Below are 20,688 nucleotides of genomic sequence, written 5' to 3'. Positions count from 1 at the left end.
GATCCGAACGCAGGCATGCCTGACTTTGCAAACAGCGTTTTATGGGAGTGCATAATTAACAAAGTAGTGTCATAGCACACGTGACATGGGAGGTTTTTACACTGACATGATCATAGTGCTTAAGAGAGGGTATGGTCAACCTTAAGCTCTACGACCAGTTTCGATGGTTCCCGACGGTCTCGATTAATCCTTATATGCCCGGAGATGACGTGTAATGCGTATGAGAAGGGGGCATACTTTTTTGTCTTACGGCCGCATCCTCCCCTTGGTCGTCCAGCTACCGATCCGATCTTAAGGACGCAACTTGCGAGTGCATCATTTGCATATCCGGCCCCTTTTCCCTTACGACTGTCCAGCCGCAACGACTGACTCTGAATGAGGTCCTAAGTCCTGTAATGGCAAGGCCAAAATAGAAAGACATACGATCCACATTCTGCAGTATCCACACATTCCCAAGAAGGTACGAATTTGCTGTTGATTCTGCGGCAGTATCATGTTCTGTATGGCTTGGATTCTGTCATTTGCCAGATGTCGTAACCCCTGGGTTAGGCAATGTCCCAAGTATTTAACCCTGGACTGGCATGGCTGTAGTTTGTCCTTAGTAACCTTGTGTCCTGTTTGCGAGAGATGAAGCAATAAAAGTTTAGTATCATTTAAACATGACAAACAAATCAACATACATAATAAATTGTCCACATACTGTATTAGAACAGATCCATTGGCAGGTTGAAAAGATTGTAAACAGTCGTGTAAGGCTTGGGAGAAGATACTGGGGCTGTCTGAAACCCTGTGGAAATCGTGTCCATGTGTATTGTACACCCCTGTATGTAAAAATGAATAGGTACTGACAGGATGAAGAGGTACAGAGAAGAAAGCAGAACAGAGGTCAATGACAGTGAAATGGGTTTCATTTGGTGGAATCTGCATAAGAATGACAGCTGGATTTGGCACTATGGGAAATTGGCTCTCTACCACCTTATTAACCCCTCTAAGGTCTTGAACCAGCCTATAACCCCTCCCACCACTTTTCTTCACAGGAAAGATGGGACTGTTGGCTACACTTGCTGTACATACCAAGATTCCCTGCTGTAATAATTGCTCAATTATGGGATAAACCCCTAACTCTACCTCCTGTTTTAATGGGTACTGAGGAATTTTTGGAGCTTGCCTACCGCTTTTTAGATTTACCATTACGGGAGCTACATTTGCCATTAATCCAGTGTCCTGTCCATCCTTGGTCCAAAGTGAATCTGGAATTTGGGATAACATTTGATCTACCTGAGATGGATTCTTACCTGAACCAGTAGAGTGATTCATTATACTTTGGGAAGTGTCCACTCTATCCCTTACCTTGTGCGCAACTCTCTGGGATATCTAGAAATATACCATCAGGGGTACAATATATGACACATCCCAATTTACATAACAAATCCCTTCCCAGTAGGTTAGTAGGAGCCGCTGCTGCCAGGAGGAAAGAATGCCTGGTATGCAATGGCCCAATAGTGACCTCTGTGGATTTGGTTAAAGGATAATGTTGCACTTTACCCATTACACCCATTGCTGGTACTGTCTCGCTGGTCACCTGTAAGTTAGCGGGAGATTTTATCACTGATCTGGTCGCCCCTGTGTCTACAAGAACAGGATATTTAGTACCAGCTACATCAACCATCATTACCAGTTCTTCCCTAGCACTTCCTGTTAACCTGACTATCTGTAGACTACAGGTATGACCTGACCCCTAGCGTTGACTCTCACTCTCCAATACAGCATTTAAGGCCACAATTGGAGCTGGTGACTGTTGTGGGTTTCCTGTACTTTGTGTATATCCCTTATGTGGATATCCAGGTACTCCCTGGTTAGGGGGTCCTACCTTCTTTGCCTTACAGTTCCTACTTAAATGCCCCACTTGGTTGCAGTTAAAGCACCTTCGTGAGTGAGGTGGGTGAAAGGATTGCTGTGTGGGTTTAGCGGTAGGGAAAGATTGTGGGTGTGGATAAGGATGTTGAGGGTAATATATACTAAAAAAAGGGAAGGCAGTCGCAGGACAATGAGGTAATAGTTAATTAGTGCACTCAAAACAGTTATCCATAAAAGGATATACTAATTTATTTATAAAACATCACATATATATTGACAGTAGGACAAACAATGAATAAATTTATATCAGTACTAATAAAACATGTAAATTAAAATAAATAAGATTCCTGTATACGGCTCAGTATATATTATAAATTTATTCATTGTTTGTCCTACTGTCAATATATATGTGATGTTTTATAAATAAATGAGTATATCCTTTTATGGATAACTGTTTTGAGTGCACTAATTAACTATTACCTCATTGTCCTGTGACTGCCTTCCCTTGTTTTAGTATATATTTTTCTATTTATGAGGGTGACTCCCTCATACAGTCGCACTGATATTGAAGGTATTCTTGCAAACTCCTAAGTGCCAAGGTTTATTTCTGTTGAGGGTAATATGGTGGTTGTGGATAGTATGGGTTTTGTGGCTGTGTGTGATAAGTGGGGTAGGGTTATGTTTGCGGTGGTGCAGAATTGGTGAGGACGTGTAGCTGTGCAGGTGTGTCTGGTGGCTGTGATGTTACAGTCATTCCTTCTAGAGCTTGAATACTAACAGCCATTAGCTTCTCGCTCTGGGTCTCTCTCTTTTTAAGGATGTTTTTATCATGTTCAATAGTGGATTCTATGAGCGTGTCTACAGTAACTCCTCTCCAGCCAGGTAGTGAGGTCTGAACTTGGGTCTTTAGATTCTCTTTTAGACCATCCATAAGTACAGTGATGATCATTCCCCCGTGATGAGTGCTATCTTTAATATCTTCTATCCCAGTGTACTGGGTGATAGCCTGGAGAGCCCGGTTACAATAATCCTCTGCAGATTCACTCTCTTTTTGTTTTGTGGTAAAAATTTTGCTCCAGTTAACTACTGGAAAATATACACCCAATTAAGTTATTATGCAGGTAATGTTACCTGGGTTACTCTCGTCTGTTATGGGACCATCTCCATCCAATACGCAATCCGTGATAAACTTTTTCACATCGGTATTGTGTGGAAGACAAGCCCTTAACACCACTCATCAATCCTTATTGGTTGGCTCGTGAGCACTACCCAAATTTTTCAAAAATCTTTGACATTTGGCTAATTCCTTTTTAGGATCAGGGAAATCATTCATTATGGAATTTAGCTCCGCTCTTGTCCAAGGACAATGCATTGCCTTGGACCACTTGTGCTTGTTGTGATGGAGCATCTAACATGTATACAGCATGGGAAATGGCAGACATAACAATAGGTTCATCATCCGCATCATAAGCATTTTCCTTGTGATTACTTAAGAGAGGGTACAAGTTACTTGTTAAATTTTTATGGGCGGTGGTGGTGCGTGTGAACCACTGGCAATACCTTCCACAATGCTACCTTACTGCACGCTAGCGCTATCTCGCGGCGCACACGCACCGCAGTTTAGCGTTGCGCGTGCACACTTCTGTAACATGCTCGCAACGCTAGTTTGCATCGCATGCACACCTTTAAGCCACGCATACCCCTCACGCTGCCACAACTTTAAACACTCGTTATATTTTACCTTTTTCATTCGAGAGCGCACCATACAGATGCTCTCTTGGACATTATTCAATATCTCCTTATCAAAGCTGCCAATTCTGGGAAACGGTCTAACACTCTTCATCGTCATTTTAAACCATACATCACAGTACCTAATTGCATAAGCACCGTACTTAGTATGCATTATATGCCGTGCCGACCCAAGCGGCACTTCCAACAGCAGCACATCATCTAACATCTCTATCGTTTGCCTGGCCCCCATCTGAGAGAACCCTAAGCTTTTCAATAGATATTTAAACTGGTGAAAGACAGTCAAGATACTTTCACTCACCTGCGGACGATATTAACAGGATGCACCCACACACCTATGGAAGAATAACCAGGCTGCTTCCACATACCTAATCCCTTTTTGACTACCTTTCAACTGCTAGCATGTAGGTATTCCAATAACACCTACCCTTTTCAGTGATTTCGTCCACCCTCTACTCAGTTCACAATCACAATTTAGCCAAAACTGTGCGGTTCAATTACAATGCTCAAATAACCCTAACTGATCACTGAATACTGTAATCACACTGAGAGCCGAAACTACAACAAAGACAACAACTACACCTGCTTATGTGTATAGACTGCGGTATCTACTACCGAGCCACTAGGTTGACACCAGGCGCCTAGCACTTAAGGGTCATACGATACCCTTAACCAGGGAACATGTTACCCCTACCAACAAATACTCACTGTTACACACCCTTTTCCTGTGCAGAAAAATACACGTTTTCCCAGACTAAGGCAACACTGATCAAGATGCTTACAACAATGCTGTCTATCAATGCAGTCTCGACGGCTTTGTTTAAACACATGGCAGCAATACAGGAAATACGTATACGCTATTGTGCAACTAGTCACATACACAATAATGCAACTACTACACAAAACGTATTATTACCCTTACGCTATTGTGCGACTTCCCCTTTTTACTAAACAAAACAAAATCTATTGATGAAGGAAAACAAACTTTTTCCTCCCTCGTCCCTGGATTCTTAATCAGCGCTCCTTAAGCCACAATAACGAGGAGCGGACTCTCAGCAACAAAATGGTAGCAGATTTTCGAAGGCACAATGCGTTCTCCTGCTATGGCGCCTCCACCCTTTTGCTGAGAGATCGCTACCGAGTGTTACTAAGTGACCGGTAGCGTGATTTCACACTGCGAGCCCCCAACTATTGATTCCTGCCTGTCTATACCTTCTAAAATCCTGCCTGCCTATACCTTCTAATAATTGTCGCTATTTAGCGTAAGGAGTCGCACAAGAAATAAATGCTTTCAGACTTGAGTGTGATTCCAAAGCACAAAAAGTTAATATTCAATATAAAAACAGATGGCTACACGCTGTGATCTAAATACAATTAGCGCAAATAAATCATACAGACCCATGGTACAGTTGTTACATACGCACGCGCTCTGGACCCAGATACCGGCATCAGTATAGAAACCTCCGTCAACAGAAAGGCAAGAAGACTGGCATCCGAGTTCAGAGAGCCCACATATATACTCTATACAGGGATAGGCAATACAATATAACAGTTTGGCATGATTCCATTGGTTCTTCTTCCTGGTTCTTCTGTTAGTGTAGTTCATAGGACAGTTTGAATGGACACAAACCAGCTTCCAACAGCCCTTTGTGTCCTTTTTTCCGCTGCATGCTAATCTAAGCTGGTAACATTATAGAGTACATTTTAATGTTTTAACTCTCTATAGTCCATAGTTTGCAGACGCATGTTGCGATCTTCTCACCGATGATACCACAAATCTGTTGAGACACAGTGGATCAGTACAACACCAAACACTGTCTGCTTACCATGTACTAAACACCTTAGATATCAAATAACCTTTATTTCACAACATTAATAATTACTGAATAAACCTTGAATATTACACTTTAATGCTAGGGAACCTCTTATGTAAGTGTGCAGTTTGTAAATATTGGGGAATTGTGAAAAGACGCTAGTTATTGCTATGCGACTACATGTTTGTAGAGTGCACCATGGTACGTGTTTTGCAGGGATAATCATTTTATAGGTTTTAGTGACTGTCTGTATTTATGTGGTGAGGACTTTTAACTTCTTTCTATTGCGTGGGAATCGCACAACGTTAAATAATAGCATCGCCATATGTACTTATAATGGGCGAGATTCACTAAAATGGCGCTGGGCAGCCAGTCTCAAAATGGCGTCTCATTGCATCGTGCAGATTTAATTTGAAACCGATCCTGTCTCAGCCAATTATCCGGCTTTGACACAGGGCTCGCCGAAATAATCTTAAGATCCGTGGGATCCCTGAATCGATACAATTTTCCGAACTTCCTGAATTAGCTATAGCCTTATTCCAGAAATTACTCCCTGACCTGCCTTCCTCACAATTCCTTCTGGATCGCAAACACCATCTCCCTAAAGCTCGCAATGCTCCTGATGCTTCTCCACGAGACACTATTATGAGGATGCACTACTTCCAGGTGAAAGAACGCTTGCTCCGAATTTCTAGGGACACAGACTCTTCTTCAGCAGCACTGGGCAACCTGCAGCTATTTGGGGACCTCTCCCCGGCCACATTAACCAAGAGACGTTCACTCTCCTGCATCACATCGGCCTCACGACAAGCCCAAATTCCATACCGTTGGTGCTTCCGGACGAAACTTATCATCACTCATGACGGTTCTACAAAAGTGCTTGGTTTCCTGGAAGATGGAATGAAAGCCCTAGACCTTTGGCAGATCCCATATGCTTCCAAGTTACCGCGCCCACTCCTACGATTCGATCGGAGTGGTCTGTGGTGGGCAATAACGGCTGACTGTCCACATTCTGGATTATTGCCTAAATGTTTGTTGTATCCCCTTTTAGAATCTGATGGAACTTTCTTTGTGGCTTTATAGATCTGTGTCTTGCAGTTCCAGTTGTCTTTCACACAAGCCACGAAGAATTGGATCACCGTAAATATTTACTTGTTCTCTCTATTTGTAATGCTGTTTTTCTCTCTTCTTTTTTTTGAATCCATTTTTTCCATTATATTGGTAAAGTGATTTTCTATGGCTACACTTGCTGTAGAGGGCAGGATGAGGAGGGAAAGGGAAGAGATAAAACTTTTTTTTGTTTCGTAATGTATGTTATTAAGGTTATATCTGGTGTGTTATTTCCTACTGTTTTTGTGTTATATCCTATTTTGTTCCCAGGTGGTGGGAACTATGGCCCTCATTCAGAGCCGTACGCTCTGAGCAGAGCGCACGCTCTGAATGAGGGCCGGGCTCCATTTTCATGGAGCGTCCTCCTGGACGCTCGTATAGCTGTGGGTCACCACCCACAGGCTATACGAGCGTGCATTGTGATGGTCGCGATGGTCGAGACCATCGCGACCATCGAATTTGCGAGCCAGAGCCTGCGGTTGAGGATTTCAACCGCAAGCTCCGGAGTGATTTTGGCTCTATCAGAGCCAAAATCACTCCCACTGACATCACTAGTGATGTCAGTGGGCCGGCTTCTGACGGGAGGCGTTCCCGTGGGAACGCCCCCGTCAGGGAGGCATGCCCCCGGCACGCCCACCAAAGGGGGCGTGCTGTCAATCAACACTGACAGCACGCCCCCTTTGATCGGACACAACGAGCGAAGGACTTTCCTTCGCTCGTCGCGTCTGGCGCATGCGCACGACGGAGCTCCCTCCGTCGTGCGCATGCTCAGTCCATAACATCGACCCACTTGCGAGCAGACAGCCGCTCGCGAGTGGGTCTGAATCAGGTCCTATGTCACTACCCCCACTGTTCTACCATTTTCGCCACTCCGTACCGTGGCCCCTCTGACTTCCGCTGTGGAGTCATTTATGTTTGTGTTTTATTTTTCCCTTGAGCCCATCCCTTCCCCTCATTATGTTTACAGGTTATGTGATGTCCACTTTCTTTGTATTTATCAATGTCAGTGTTGATTGACCCAGTATAAATAGGTTGCCATGCCCAACCTCCGCATTTCTCCAATTTTGTTTAAATGGTGAATTTTATGTCTGTCAATGCTAAAGGTTTGAACTCTCCTCAGAAACGAAGAGTTGCCTTACGCTATTTCCGAACCCATAATATGAATATTATAGCGATCCAAGAAACTAATTTTGCTAAAGATGCCGCCCCTACTTTTTCCGATCCTCTCTCCCCATCTGGTTACTTTGCTAATCATCCTGGTAAAAAAAGGGGGGTGTCAATTCTTTTTCACCGTCACTGTAATTTTATTTTAAAATCCCAAGTAACTGATGCTCTAGGTCGATACCTTATTTTGTTAGAGGGTAAAGCCGTTACCCTAGCATCTGTATATGCCCCAAATTCTGGTCAACTGTCTTTTATTAGAAAGTTTCTTAGGGTTACTCAAAGGGTGTGTTCCGGCCAGGTTATTCTTCTTGGTGACTTTAATTTGGTCCTAGACCCTTGGCTGGATAAATCTAATAATGTAGTCGGTGGTGCTTCTATTGATTCCTCTGGTGTTTCAAAGGCCTTTGTTCAGCTGGTTCTGGAATATGGTCTGTGTGATGTCTGGCAGGCAATACATCCTACAACCCGTGACTACACCTTTCTCTCACAGATCGTATTCCAGAATCAATCTTGCCCTTATGGATAAATGGTCTCTGCAACAGGTCCGATGCTCCAATATTCTCCCTATAACTTGGTCCAATCATGCCCCCTTGACACTTACATGGGACCTCACTCGGTCCCTTCCCTCCAATAGACCATGGAGATTTAATAAATTTACTTCTCTCCTCAGAGGAAGCGAAACAAGCTATCCAATCTGCCCTTTCAGACTATCTCCAACATAATAAGTCTACAGATACCTCACCTTTTAACTTCTGGTCTGCCCTTAAGGCGGTCCTTAGGGGATTGGCGATTCAGATAGCCTCTAGAACTAGACGCAAAGAAGCGCAAGCTCAAAAAGACTTGGAAGTTAGACTTCGTGCACTAGAGGTTCAACATAAGTCTGACTCCTCAAATTCTTTACTTTTTCAAGAAATATTGAAAGTTAGGGAAGAGCTCGAAAAATACTCTGAAAAAAATCAAGTCCACTATAGATAGGATGAATCAAAGATTCTATGTGGATGGCAATAGGGCATCCCACCTCCTGGCACGGAAGCTGAGAGGGAAAGAGGCCCATGCTTCAGTTCGAGGCTTATATAATTGTTCTCGAGCTAAATTGACCAACCCATTGGACATCTCGAATGCCTTTGCAGAATATTACACCCACCTTTATAATTTGAAAGATGATGTCAATACATTTCAACCCACCTCGGAGACTATCTCCTCTTTCCTTTCAAATCTTTCCTTGCCCGCCCTTAATGATCAAGTTTTAGATTCTCTAAACACCCCTTGGACAGATAGGGAAGTAGAAGATGCCATCAAGTCCCTGAAACGCGATAAAGCGCCTGGACCAGATTGCTTTTCTAATAATTTTTATATAACTTTTCAAGCAGATCTTGTCTCAGCGCTGGTGCAGGTGTTTGAAGCGGGGAACTCTTTAGGCTCTTTTCCCCCTGAAATGCTCGAGGCCCAAATTATCACCATTCTAAAACCTGACAAAGATCCTCATACGCTCAAAATTGTAGACCCATAGCCCTGTTAAACACCAATATTAAATTATATGCAAAATTGGTAGCTAATAAATTAAACCCACTGTTACCTGACTTGATCAATCCAGATCAGATGGGCTTTGTACTGGGTCGACAAGCTACAGATAACACACATAGAGCCCTTAATATTATTGAATATTTTACGAAAGTGGGGGACCCGCTGCTGGCACTTTCATTGGACGCCGAAAAGGCCTTCGATAGGTTAACTTGGGGTTACATGAAGGCCGTGCTTCTCAAATTGTTTATTACTCATCCGGAAACCTCTCTTCCAAATATACAAAAATTACTCCATGATTATTCTGCGGCCTCATATTATAAATTGAACACATCTAAAACAGAAGTATTGGCCTTTAACATCCCGCCTCGGCTCCTACTCTCTCTTAAATCACAATACAATTATAATTGTCAACCACTTTCTCTTTGGTATCTGGGTGTATTTTTATCGGCTAAAGAAGAAACCCTCCTTGAATATAATTATGGCCCCTTATTGAGGCAATTTATTGCATTTACAAAGGATTGGATGAATTACGAGGTTTCCTGGATGGGTAGAATGGCGGCTGTCAAAATGACACTCCTCCCCAAACTCTTATATTTATTTAGGTCTATCCCTTGGACCCTCCCTTCCTCCTGGTTAAATAGATTTAAAGCAGTGCTGAATAAATTTGTCTGGAACAATAAGAGCCCGACTTTCTAAAAAATATCTCATGATGTCTAGATCGTCAGGGGGTTTGGCCTTTCCAAATCTAGCACTTTATCAGGCTGTGTGCTTGGTAGATCAACTTAGCGATTGGTCGACAGCCCTTAGCCCTAAACCTTGGGTCAAGTTAGAGAATGATATGTTGGGTAAATTCCCCCTTTGTAACTTACTGTGGATCCCACCTAGTTCTAGAGTGTTTATAAAATCTATGTCCAGGGCAACACTGGCTTCTCTTAAAGCGTGGGATGGCTTATCTGCTCTCTTACAGTTTAAACTGCCATCTGTCTACCTTTCGATCCGGGGTCTGTCATGTATAATCCCAAATTTGAATTTATTTTCTTGGCATTCCAAAGGTGTTCGTACCCTTCATGACTTATTTATAAATAATACCCTTATGTCTTTCACCCAACTACAAGCTAGTTTTCTGATGGAGACATTAAACTGCCCTTATTCTTCCTCTGTTAAATCACCAGTTACAAAATGGTTTAGCTGGCATCCGTTTATTACGGAGGGCCCATGCCTCCCAGTAGCTGCACAATGATAATCTTATTATTTCTTTCCTATAAATGTTATGGTTTCCCCATTACAGTTATGATAGTGTTTTCCGCTGATTGTGTATGTCATACACTGATTTTGATTGATTGATTTTTTTTCCTTTCTTTTGTATAAAGTATTGTCTTGGTTTTTTCTGAGTGCCAATTGCCTGTACCCCTTCTCCCCCTGTATTTGTTCCCACTTTTTTTTTGTACCCTTTTATTTTCTTGAAAAAAAAATTACATATCTCAATCTAATTGAGAATCTGTAGTACTATTTAAAAATTGCAGTCCATAAGCATCATCCAACCAACCTGAAGCAAATCTGCAAGGAAGAATGGGCAAAAACCACTTCCAAACAGTGTGCAAACCTGCTAGAGACTTTACCTGTGATATCGCAGCTAAAGGTGCTTCTACAACAGCAATTTGTTTTTTATTTAACAAAAATAAATCTGCAGACAAATAATTATGAGTTTGTTTCTGTGTGATGTAATTTGTAATAAAGATAAATCTGTTGACATTTTTCATTTGCCACAGATTCTGAGATAATTTTGTCACAACATGCACATGTAAATCAGCCATACTTGCTAACTCTCCCTGATTGTCAGGGAGACTCCCTGAAATAGTAGCAATCTCCCTGACTCCCTGAAGTGTCTAGCAATCTCCCTGATTGCACCTTACACCCATTATGAAGCCGATATAATAATGATCCAATTTGAATGTATATAAACTCTGGGTTTTTTTTTTAATATAATTTCCCTGCATTGGATAGAAGTCTCAATGATCCCTATGGCTACAGGCATTTTCTGAAAAGTATCAGTGTGTTTTCATCAACAAGTAGAAATTACTAACTGCTTTGGGGCTCATTTACATATGGATGTAAGTCCATTTTATAACACGCCTCTCAGATGTAGCAGTACACACCCACTTTACCGCCACGCTCATAGGTGTTGCTTTCACAATCTCCCTGCAATGCTTTTTCAAAAGTAGGCAAGTATGAAGTGTGCTTCTTTGGTGACAGTATTTTTATGCAGTTTTTGTGCGATATGCTTCCAACTCTAAACAAGAGCAATAGTTTCATTTTATACTATAGAGAGATGAATATGTGGTGAGCAGAGTACCTGACATTTCCCTATCTGCTTACAAAATATACATTCCATAAAGGTGATAATCTGTACTTGCACATGGAAAGCAACCAGATGAGGAATAGAGATGTCAAAATAGCCAAATAGAAGGCAACAATAAAACTTAAAATTCTTAAATAGAAAAAGTGGGAGACAGACTGTGTTGATTTATGCGGCTCTCAAAATGTTGTATGGCAGCAATCTTTTATAATACAGTGAATATGGAGTCCTACCATCATGACATGGGTGTAAATATGGGTGTGCACACACTGGAGGACTATGAAGTCAGTTTTTCATGACTTCAGTTTAGACCATGACTTGGACACTTTTTTTTTCCTACGATCCAATGCGGCCTTTAGCGCACTCATAATCTGTTCTTTGTTGTTCAGCACATTATACCGATGGAGGTCTAGCAGCCGGTCAAAGTCATTTGGTTCATAAGTGAAGTTTTTTGTCCGATAAGGAGAATCTTTTCCTCTAAGTACAAAGCTTCCATGCGCTCTCTCTTCCTCTGTCTCACGTCGTACTCCTGTGGTGTATGACATAAAACAGCCAAGTGAGATTAACAGACCGTGTCCACAAAACAATAAATAGGTGGTTTTGTCATCCTATATGCACAGAGGACATTATATACTGCACAATCTGGCCTCAAACGCTTTGCAAGTAGAATCCTAGGGCCTGATTCAGGTTAGATCGCAACTGCGATTAAGCACGCAGACGGACGATTGTTGCGTCCTGCGCATGCATCGCAATGCTCATGCACAAACCAGCCACTGTGGTAGGAACTGCCGACAGTAACTACGCAGACCCATCGTAAAGTGATAGGGGCGGCGAAACGCCTGCCTGCCAGTGCGTTTGAACATTGTTGCAAGGGCGTGCATAAATTAGTCACTGCGATGCCATATGCAGCCCGAGCTCTCACTGTGTACCGGAAGATTAGCAATTTCTGAGTAAGGTCTGACCCCGTGCAAGTGTGCGTGAGGCTCCGATGGTACTCGATGTAACCAATGGTTTTGCAGTCCTGAAAAGTATTACGGATGTGTGTGTGCATCCCTATGTTGTGCTGCGACAGCATAGAGATTGCAGTGTATTAGCATAAGATCGCAGTGAGCCTGATTCTGCAGTTCGGGAACTTGCGCAGGCGCATGACCCGTTCTGCGCATGTGCAGAACGGGTATGCGATTCCGCTATCAATGATTGACAGTCTGCTGCAATTTGTGGGTGGGGAGGGGGCGGCGATGCCCTCCATCCCCGAAACAGAGGTGTGTCGCCGCCGTTTGGGGGGGGGGGGGGGGCAGAGACAGATTTCAAGGCATCTTCATCTCAACTGTGACGGCCGGCTGCGTAACCCCATGGTTCACCTTAGCCCTCCGATTTCCCGCAAAGTGTCCGATGCTGCGTTGGACAACGCAGCTCGGATACGTAATGCAGCAGGAGGCGTGATGGCTCCTGCTGCATTACCACATCAGCACAGACGGAATTGCAAAGCTGCTTGTGAGCAGCTTTGCAATTCTGTCTGAAGCTGAATCAGGCCCTGTGTGTACGTAATTGCAACCACGATTGCACTTGTGCTCCAACCTGAATCAGGCCCCTAGTCAGCACTAGTTTTTAGATTGGGGGGCAGTGGCAAACGCAGGATTTCTAGAGGGGGGTTTCCAAATGCCTGATTTTAGAGTGAGTATGGCTGTCAATGAAGAGGGCATAATTACTACTTAACCAGCTTTAATAAGTGTACAAAGTGTATTGTGTATAATAATTCCAGCATATACAGGACCAGCGATCACAGTAAGCCATTAGATGCGGCAGTAGGCCATCCTACCTTAGCAGAATATATTTATTTTAGATGTGGGCACCATTCCAGGCTATTGGAGCAAGTCCGGGAGCCTGGAGGAGCAGCAGAAGAACCTAGCACTGCCCTGGACATATATGTACATATTGGGCTCTTATAGCATTACATCTCTAACAGTGCATGTTTTCCAGATCTCCTAGTTGGTGCACAGGTTATTTATTACTGACTGATACATGTTAAAAGATCCACAGGTGTTGCTAATTATTTAATTTGTGATACTGACAAGAACATGTAGCGATAGCAACATTCTATTATATTACTATTTCTATTGTGGTCATGTTGTGGGCTGGGGAGGGGGGTTTCCAGGCAGACGGAAACCCCTCCTGCGTTTGCCTATTGGGGGGATTCGATAAAGATTGCTTAAAAAACAAAACCCGCAGTACAGCATAAACAGCAGGTAGAGCCACTCTCCTCTTCACACTGATGATTTAGAGCCTTATTCAGAGATGCGATCTCGCACGGTGCAATATTAATACGCACAGCAACGAATTAGCTCCACAGCCGGTGCGTACCTCAGTAGGAAGCCACAACACAACATTTGACTAAAGAGCAGTTTTGCGGCTGCGTAAAAAGACACAGTCATGGCTATAACTTGGTGCACCTCTGATTCAGGCCTTTAATGGTCAATGTGGTTTGAAAACTAAACTATTTATTTGTATGTTGTGCATGTCTCAATAGTGCCACATAGCAGTTGGCAAAGTCTGGGTGAAATGGTAATCTAGCCATTCTGCTGACTGACGCAGTGATTGAAAGGACACAACGCATTCCTTATATGACCTATTGCAAAAGTATTATCACTTGTGATAAGAAGGCTTCATAAGAAGGTGAATAAAGTCAGTCCTAGGCAGCCGAGATACACCAGAGAAAGAAGTGCATCAGGGGGTGTTGATCAGCTATCTGTGCTTGCATAGAAGATGGCAGTGTAAGGAAAGTGGCACTGCAAAGCCTCAAAGAAATAAAAACAAAACCAAAAAATAATCCCCTAACTCGAACCTGACTAGAAGATAAATATAAATGCCACTCTCAGCCACTCCAGTATAAAAATACATACTTTAATAAACATTTATACAATATAAATAATGCTTAATGACAGAAATAACAAAATCACAATATGAGCCTACAATTGTAGAATACAAAATAAAACATTGTTTTAATGTTTTTATTAAAATATTTTTACTATTGATTAGTTTTTTTGGCCGAGTGTGGTCTCTATTTTGCCTCATTCATCCAATTCGGAGTCATTGGACAATGGGGAATATAGAGCCACTGTTATATATCACCTTACTGCAGGACCTGTTATATTTTCTAGTGAGAGGGAGGTGATGTGTGCCAGGGTCAGCCGGCTGGGAATTTAGGCCTGCATCGGGTACTGTGCCTGCAGCTTGGGGAGTATGCGGGGGAGCCTGTGCTTTTTTTTCTTTTTTCAATTGATATTTATATATGAACCGAATTAAAATGAAAACATATACATATGTGGCAATACATAATAAATAACTTCATCCGGCTCATTCTATTTCTACACATAGATAGGGTATTTGCAAATGTTCAAAAAGAAAGCAAATAATGTACATACCATAAGATGGTAATGAAACCTGTTTCTGTGCAAATAGGGTGACAAACTAAGCTGACCGTGCTCATCAATTTGTATCTTACTTCAGGTTACCACTACAATACAGATAAAGATCATGTATGTATATTCCTAACATGTAAGTCTTTTTAGTGACGCTCTTTAATTCTTTGTGGGTATGTTTACGCAAATGCAGTCCCTTGCACTACTGTTTCTGACACAGTGGGTACTGAAATTGAATTTCGATATTTAATTTATTAGTGTAATAAACAGAGGCATATTTACCTAGGGACTGCTTCTCAGTATTATCTGCCCTCTCCAGTGACTCTGTGCACTGGGTGTCTTCCCTGGCAGTGCCTTCCCATTGGAAGCACTACCTGCTGATCACACGCCAGACAGGTAGTCCCAGGGGGAAGTGTTTTCCGTGATTAGCAGAGAAAGTGCTTCCAATAGGCTGCTACTCCCTGACTTCACGGGGCAGCAGACAATGCAGTCCCTAGAAGCTGGTGTTTGTGTGCATGCACCAGTCGCAACGCTTGACAGATCCACTGTGTATGCACAACGCATCTGGCAGGCACTGCAACAGTCCGGACCTCCACCCGGACTGCAGCACAGGCAGCCCTCCTTACGGATTATGGTAGGAGCCTCTACTGAAAATAAGTCATTCAGTTTTTGTAAGTCAAGATCCAGGATTCGGCAAAGCCGCTTCACGAGACTGCACTGATTTATTTGATATGAGACACTTGTATATCTGTGTGCGACTGGCACAATGGAACTTGGTGTGAAAAAAAATAGCTGCGGCCCCTACATAGTGGCACTTTATATAGAGATTCAGATTCAGTTGCACACAGATATACAAGTGTCACACATCACATTAAATCTGTGCAGTCTCACAGCTGCGGCTCCTCATATCAGTTTGCGACAAAGGGCAGTATTCAATTTGGCTGCGAAAAGCCGTTATCGGCGATCATTTATGACCAATGACATCATTTTCGCCTGTTAATTATCCCCGTATTCAGTTTCAAAGACTTTTCGCCAGTGCGAAAAGTCTTTGTAAAAAATCGGGGATAACTTTTCACGATGTTTACATGGCGAAAAAAGTGCAGAATTGGGGTTTAGGGGTGCAGACTTAAAATAAATAGCCTGCAATCCTGAGAATGTCCCCCAAAAAAATATGTGCGTCAAAAAAAGTAGAAAAAAAATTAAAAAAATCAGGACACACCAAAAAATGTACTTTAATTTTGGGGTTAAAAAAAAAAAAGGGAACACACTTCTAAAATAGCAAAATGAAATCCAGAGGGGTTCCAAATTATGCGGCAGATGTTTTCTTCATTGCGGGGAGTAGCAGCAGGTGCATTTTTGAAGAATTAAAAAAAAAAATCATTTTAGGGACTTGAAAATATGTTTGCACCCATTTTCATGTACCCCAAATTTGATGGGACAAGTTATTTTTCCACCCAAAAAACCCTAAGTACTATTCTGCATCCCTTCTTCCTAAGCCGCATTTATGGACCTGCCGCGGCTATTAAAATCCCTGACTACCTTCAACAGCCCAAATCGGGGGTACCCATAGTGATCCCCCATGTCTGGACATCTTTAGGGGGGTGCCAGGGACATTTCCCGAAAATTCCCAGGATTTTTCAATACCTACCTTCCGCCGGCTCCCATTTTCGCAGATTACTAATTGATTACGGGTATAAAGCAGGCATGTGCCCGATACTTTATCCACGTCAAAACCTCCGATGTGGAGCGAAAAGTCCAGCACGGACTTTTCGCTCCAAATTGAATACCCCCTAAGATGCATTTTCACACAAAAAGATGCTTGTCGCAATCAGAGTAGCTCGGGACCTGGCACTGCGGCAATAGTTTATGAGGACACATCTGTAGTGGCACTGGTTCAGGGTGTATACATTGGTACTATCAGTGGCAAACGCAGGATTTTTAAATGGGGGTTTCCAAATACTTCATTACAGAACCAATGAAAAATGTCTAACCACAATAAGCCTGCAGCATACACTTTATTGTGTAGTTCAAGTCTTATAATAGGGTTTGGTATGAAATCCTGGCTGTCGGGATGCCGCTGGTCAGAATACCGACAGCGACATCACAACAGCCAGAATCCCAACACCCATAGGAACGAACGGTAAGTGTTTTCCTAACCCCTACCCTGATCCTCCCCCTACGGTGCCTAACCCTAACCTCCCCCCTAGTGCCTAAGTCTAGCTTCCCCCTCCCCGCATCCTAAACCTAACACCCCCTACCTGGTGCCTAAACTTAACTCTCCCCCTAGTGCTTAACCCTAACCCCGCACTCCAACCTTCCCCTAACACCCTGATACTTACCTGCGGGATGCCGACGTTATAAATATCGCGCCAAAATCCTGCATCCCGGGATGTCGATTAGATCTCGTTATAAAATATCTATTATATATACAGTATATCCCCCTCCCCCAGCACACATTGACGTGTGAGTCAGACAAATACTTGCATCAGCTATCAGAACATCGGGAGTGGAAGACAGTGAGTGCCTCACCCGGCCAACATCATTTATTAAAACTACCCACTACCCCACCCCGGGGGGAGTTAAAGGGAAAGCAAGCACAGGGACACTGAGGGGGAGCAGAGGGTGGGGACACTGATACACATAGATAGATAGATAGATAGATAGATAGATAGATAGATAGATAGATAGATAGATAGATCTATGTATCTATACACACTAAATAAACTATATATTACCAAGCAGACTAAATAATAAAATGAACAAATTCATAGGACAGGAGGAATTTCAAGAAATTCATTACATATATATATATATATATATATATATATATATATATATATATATATATATGTATATATATATATACACACACACACACACAGTGTATATACTTGTATTTTCAGGGTCTTTCTAGCTGTGATGGCACTACAAGTCCCAGCACATCCAGTTGACAAAGTGTGCTGGGATTTGTAGTCTCATCACAGCTGGACAGACAGTGACCTGGTTGCACATACTAACTTAGGGCCTGATTCAGAGCCGTTCGCTATTTGCGGTCGTTCGTTCAAAAACAAGGGGTGGCTATTCAAATGATCAGTTCGCAAATTGCAGTCTGTTCACACCTCTAAGTCTGAATGAGCGAGCAAAACATACGCTCGTTTATTTGTTAAAAACGCCCCCTGGCCGCACGCACCATACGTCATGTCCGCTATTTATTAGATTAATCGAGTACATCGTACAGCGTATGAACTGCTCGCTATTCTTGTGGTTGGTGTTTTCAACTGCTATTTTGCGAGCAGTTCTGAGTTAAAAAAAACCAAGTGACGTGGTCAATGACGCTGCTGTATTAATTATGCACTCCCTTAAAACGCCCGTTTTGACCTTTAAGCACGCCTGCGTTCGGATCTCCACTCCCCGTTTTCAAGCACCTTCCCCTGTTACCACCCACATACGCCTCATTCTGTCACTCAAAATAGCAGGCCCTCGCTATATTGCGTACCAACGATTTTCGGACGCACTGACTGGTTCGCGCATGCGTACTAAAAACCGTACGCATGCGCAGATGTGCGAACATCGCTCGGAACGAGCGTACTGCCGCTAGCGAGTGGCTCTGAATGAGGGCCTTAGAGGACACCTGCTTCTTACCTTTCCAAGCAAGTAGAGCTCGAGCAAGTGATGCTGTTACAATGCAGCTTCCGCAGGGCCCAGGATCACTGTGGTCAGACCGGGCTGGACCGCTGGTAAGGGAGCTGAGGAGGCGCTCTGCCCCTGGCTATATCCGCAATCGCGAACCGGCTCCTGAGTCCTGACTGGGGTCACTGGCTTCGGTGGGTCGGTCACTTTCCCGCTGTCCAGTTCCCACACTTCTAAGGGGTGGTCTTGTGCACAAACGGACCGCCCCTTTACTTCATCCACATATACACCGCTATGCGCTGCCCCCGCATTGGTTGCCTGGCTCCATACACTCCGCTCCCACTCTCCTGGCTAACGGCATCCTGAAGTGCCTGTTAGCCGGAGCAAATAGCTTCCTGTTTGTATCCAGGAAGCAGGCAGTCGGCACATTACAAACACAGCCTGCCTGAGCTCCTTGGATGGATCTGCGTGCAGGTCAGGCGCGTGGATGGATCAGCAGGCAGGGGGGGTTTCTAGGTACTCGGAAACCCCCCCTGCGTGCGTGGGTGACTATGAGTCTTTTGTTTATTCATTTAAACATATCCATTATATTTTAAATGCAAGATCATACAAATATTTATATTGACATTATTACTGTTTATTTTATAAATTTTTATCCTGTTTACATTTGAAGGTACTATTTATATGCCGATTACTAAATGACATTTTATATTGTACCTGGCCTATGTTAAATGGCATTTTTCTATCAACATATTGTATCGATAGTGTTTAATACACTGTTTAGAATGTATTTATTGTATTTTACTATTTATGCCAGGTAACTGTGTATACAGTATATATAAACATTAAATCCTAACCGAGGCTGTGCTGAGACCCAAATAGACCACTCTGCAGCACAGCTCCTAAGGGACCAGAGTATTCCTACACTCTCATAGCAGCACATCTCGCCTATCTGTATCGCACAGCCCTCGTTAGCGCAGTACCAACACATATACCTCTGAAAATTCCAGACACCAGAACACAAAAGGAGAAGCACATTTTTGACCCCATAGTATTGGTTTTTTGTATGCTTTTAAAAGGTGCTAATGTGTCATTACTTATATTATTAATGTAAGTGTTGGTGCATATGAAGATAGCAGTCTGACTAGTTACCTGGTGCTTTGTATGCGCAGAATGTGTCATTTACCAAGGGAAAGTGAAGCACTATGGGTGTTCTTGCGCTGTCGGCATCCATAAACAGATAGCATTCTTTAGGTTGTTTTACATCTTCCTCGCTCACTGTAATGTCAGGGAATGGAATGCCCCTTTCCCTGCAGTACTGTGTGGTCAGGTGCAGGATCTGTAAGACAGGAATACAGATTTGTGTAAGAAGCTATGAAGATATTATGGGAGATCACCCTGGAATATCCTATATGTATCAATTAGCACTACATTTATTAGGGTTGCTAGAAAATGCTTTTCACATTTAAAGTACAACTACTCTTTAGTGCTTGAATAAGACACTTATGCAGTACGCTGTCTAGTAAAGTTGTATATCTTAACAGTTTAAGAAAACATTTATTTAAATTACTAAGATATGACTAAATGTTCACATAATTTCAAACAGGGTGATGGAGTGTTGGGTTATCCCACATATCATAGCTTACTGGGCAACAATGACCTGTTAGGCAAAGACACACAAGTAAGCAATGATGTAGCCCTACCTCCCACCTGACTCACCTCAAATGGAGCATTCCAAGAGTAGTTGAAGGACAATATGACATCAACATCCCTCTCTGGCTGCAGCACCAGTGGAAAAGGAGAGTTGATTGAGAATCCTCCATCTACTAGGTACAAGTTTTCCTCCATTGGAGTTAATAAGTTGGGAAAAGCATCCAAGTGATTCCCTGAGAGAGAGAGGTATAGTATGCAGTGAGTGATGTGGTCATTCAGTATGGGCATCATTGCCACGGAGCTCTAAAGAATGTATGGAGGACAATTAATGTAAAGCTGGGTACACACCTAAAGATTTTTTGTCCAACCATCCAACTAGTTGATTGGTTGGAATGAAAATCTGGTAAGGTAT

The 20,688-nt window shown here is 42.9% G+C and overlaps 1 protein-coding gene across 3 annotated transcripts in view; it reads right to left on the bottom strand.

Annotated features, from left to right (window-relative positions):
* Positions 1–10,909: 10,909 nt before the first annotated feature.
* Positions 10,910–20,688, bottom strand: part of PLA2G4F (phospholipase A2 group IVF) — a 90,171-nt gene continuing 80,392 nt past the window's right edge. For all 3 annotated transcript variants that reach the window (XM_088463481.1, XM_088463479.1, XM_088463480.1), the window contains 3 exons: positions 20,343–20,509; positions 19,776–19,962; positions 10,910–12,103 (listed from right to left, as the gene is read on the bottom strand). In XM_088463481.1, coding sequence (XP_088319607.1) covers positions 11,868–12,103; positions 19,776–19,962; positions 20,343–20,509 — 590 coding nt within the window. In that variant the 3' untranslated portion in view covers positions 10,910–11,867. The remainder of the gene's footprint in view (positions 12,104–19,775; positions 19,963–20,342; positions 20,510–20,688) is intronic.

The sequence above is a fragment of the Taudactylus pleione genome, unplaced genomic scaffold, assembly GCF_031769625.1.
Source record: "Taudactylus pleione unplaced genomic scaffold, aTauple2 ptg001381l, whole genome shotgun sequence".
NCBI classification, from domain to species: Eukaryota; Metazoa; Chordata; class Amphibia; order Anura; family Myobatrachidae; genus Taudactylus; species Taudactylus pleione.
The sequence above is the reverse complement of the archived record's forward strand: the minus strand, read 5'-3'. Positions and strand labels throughout refer to the sequence as shown.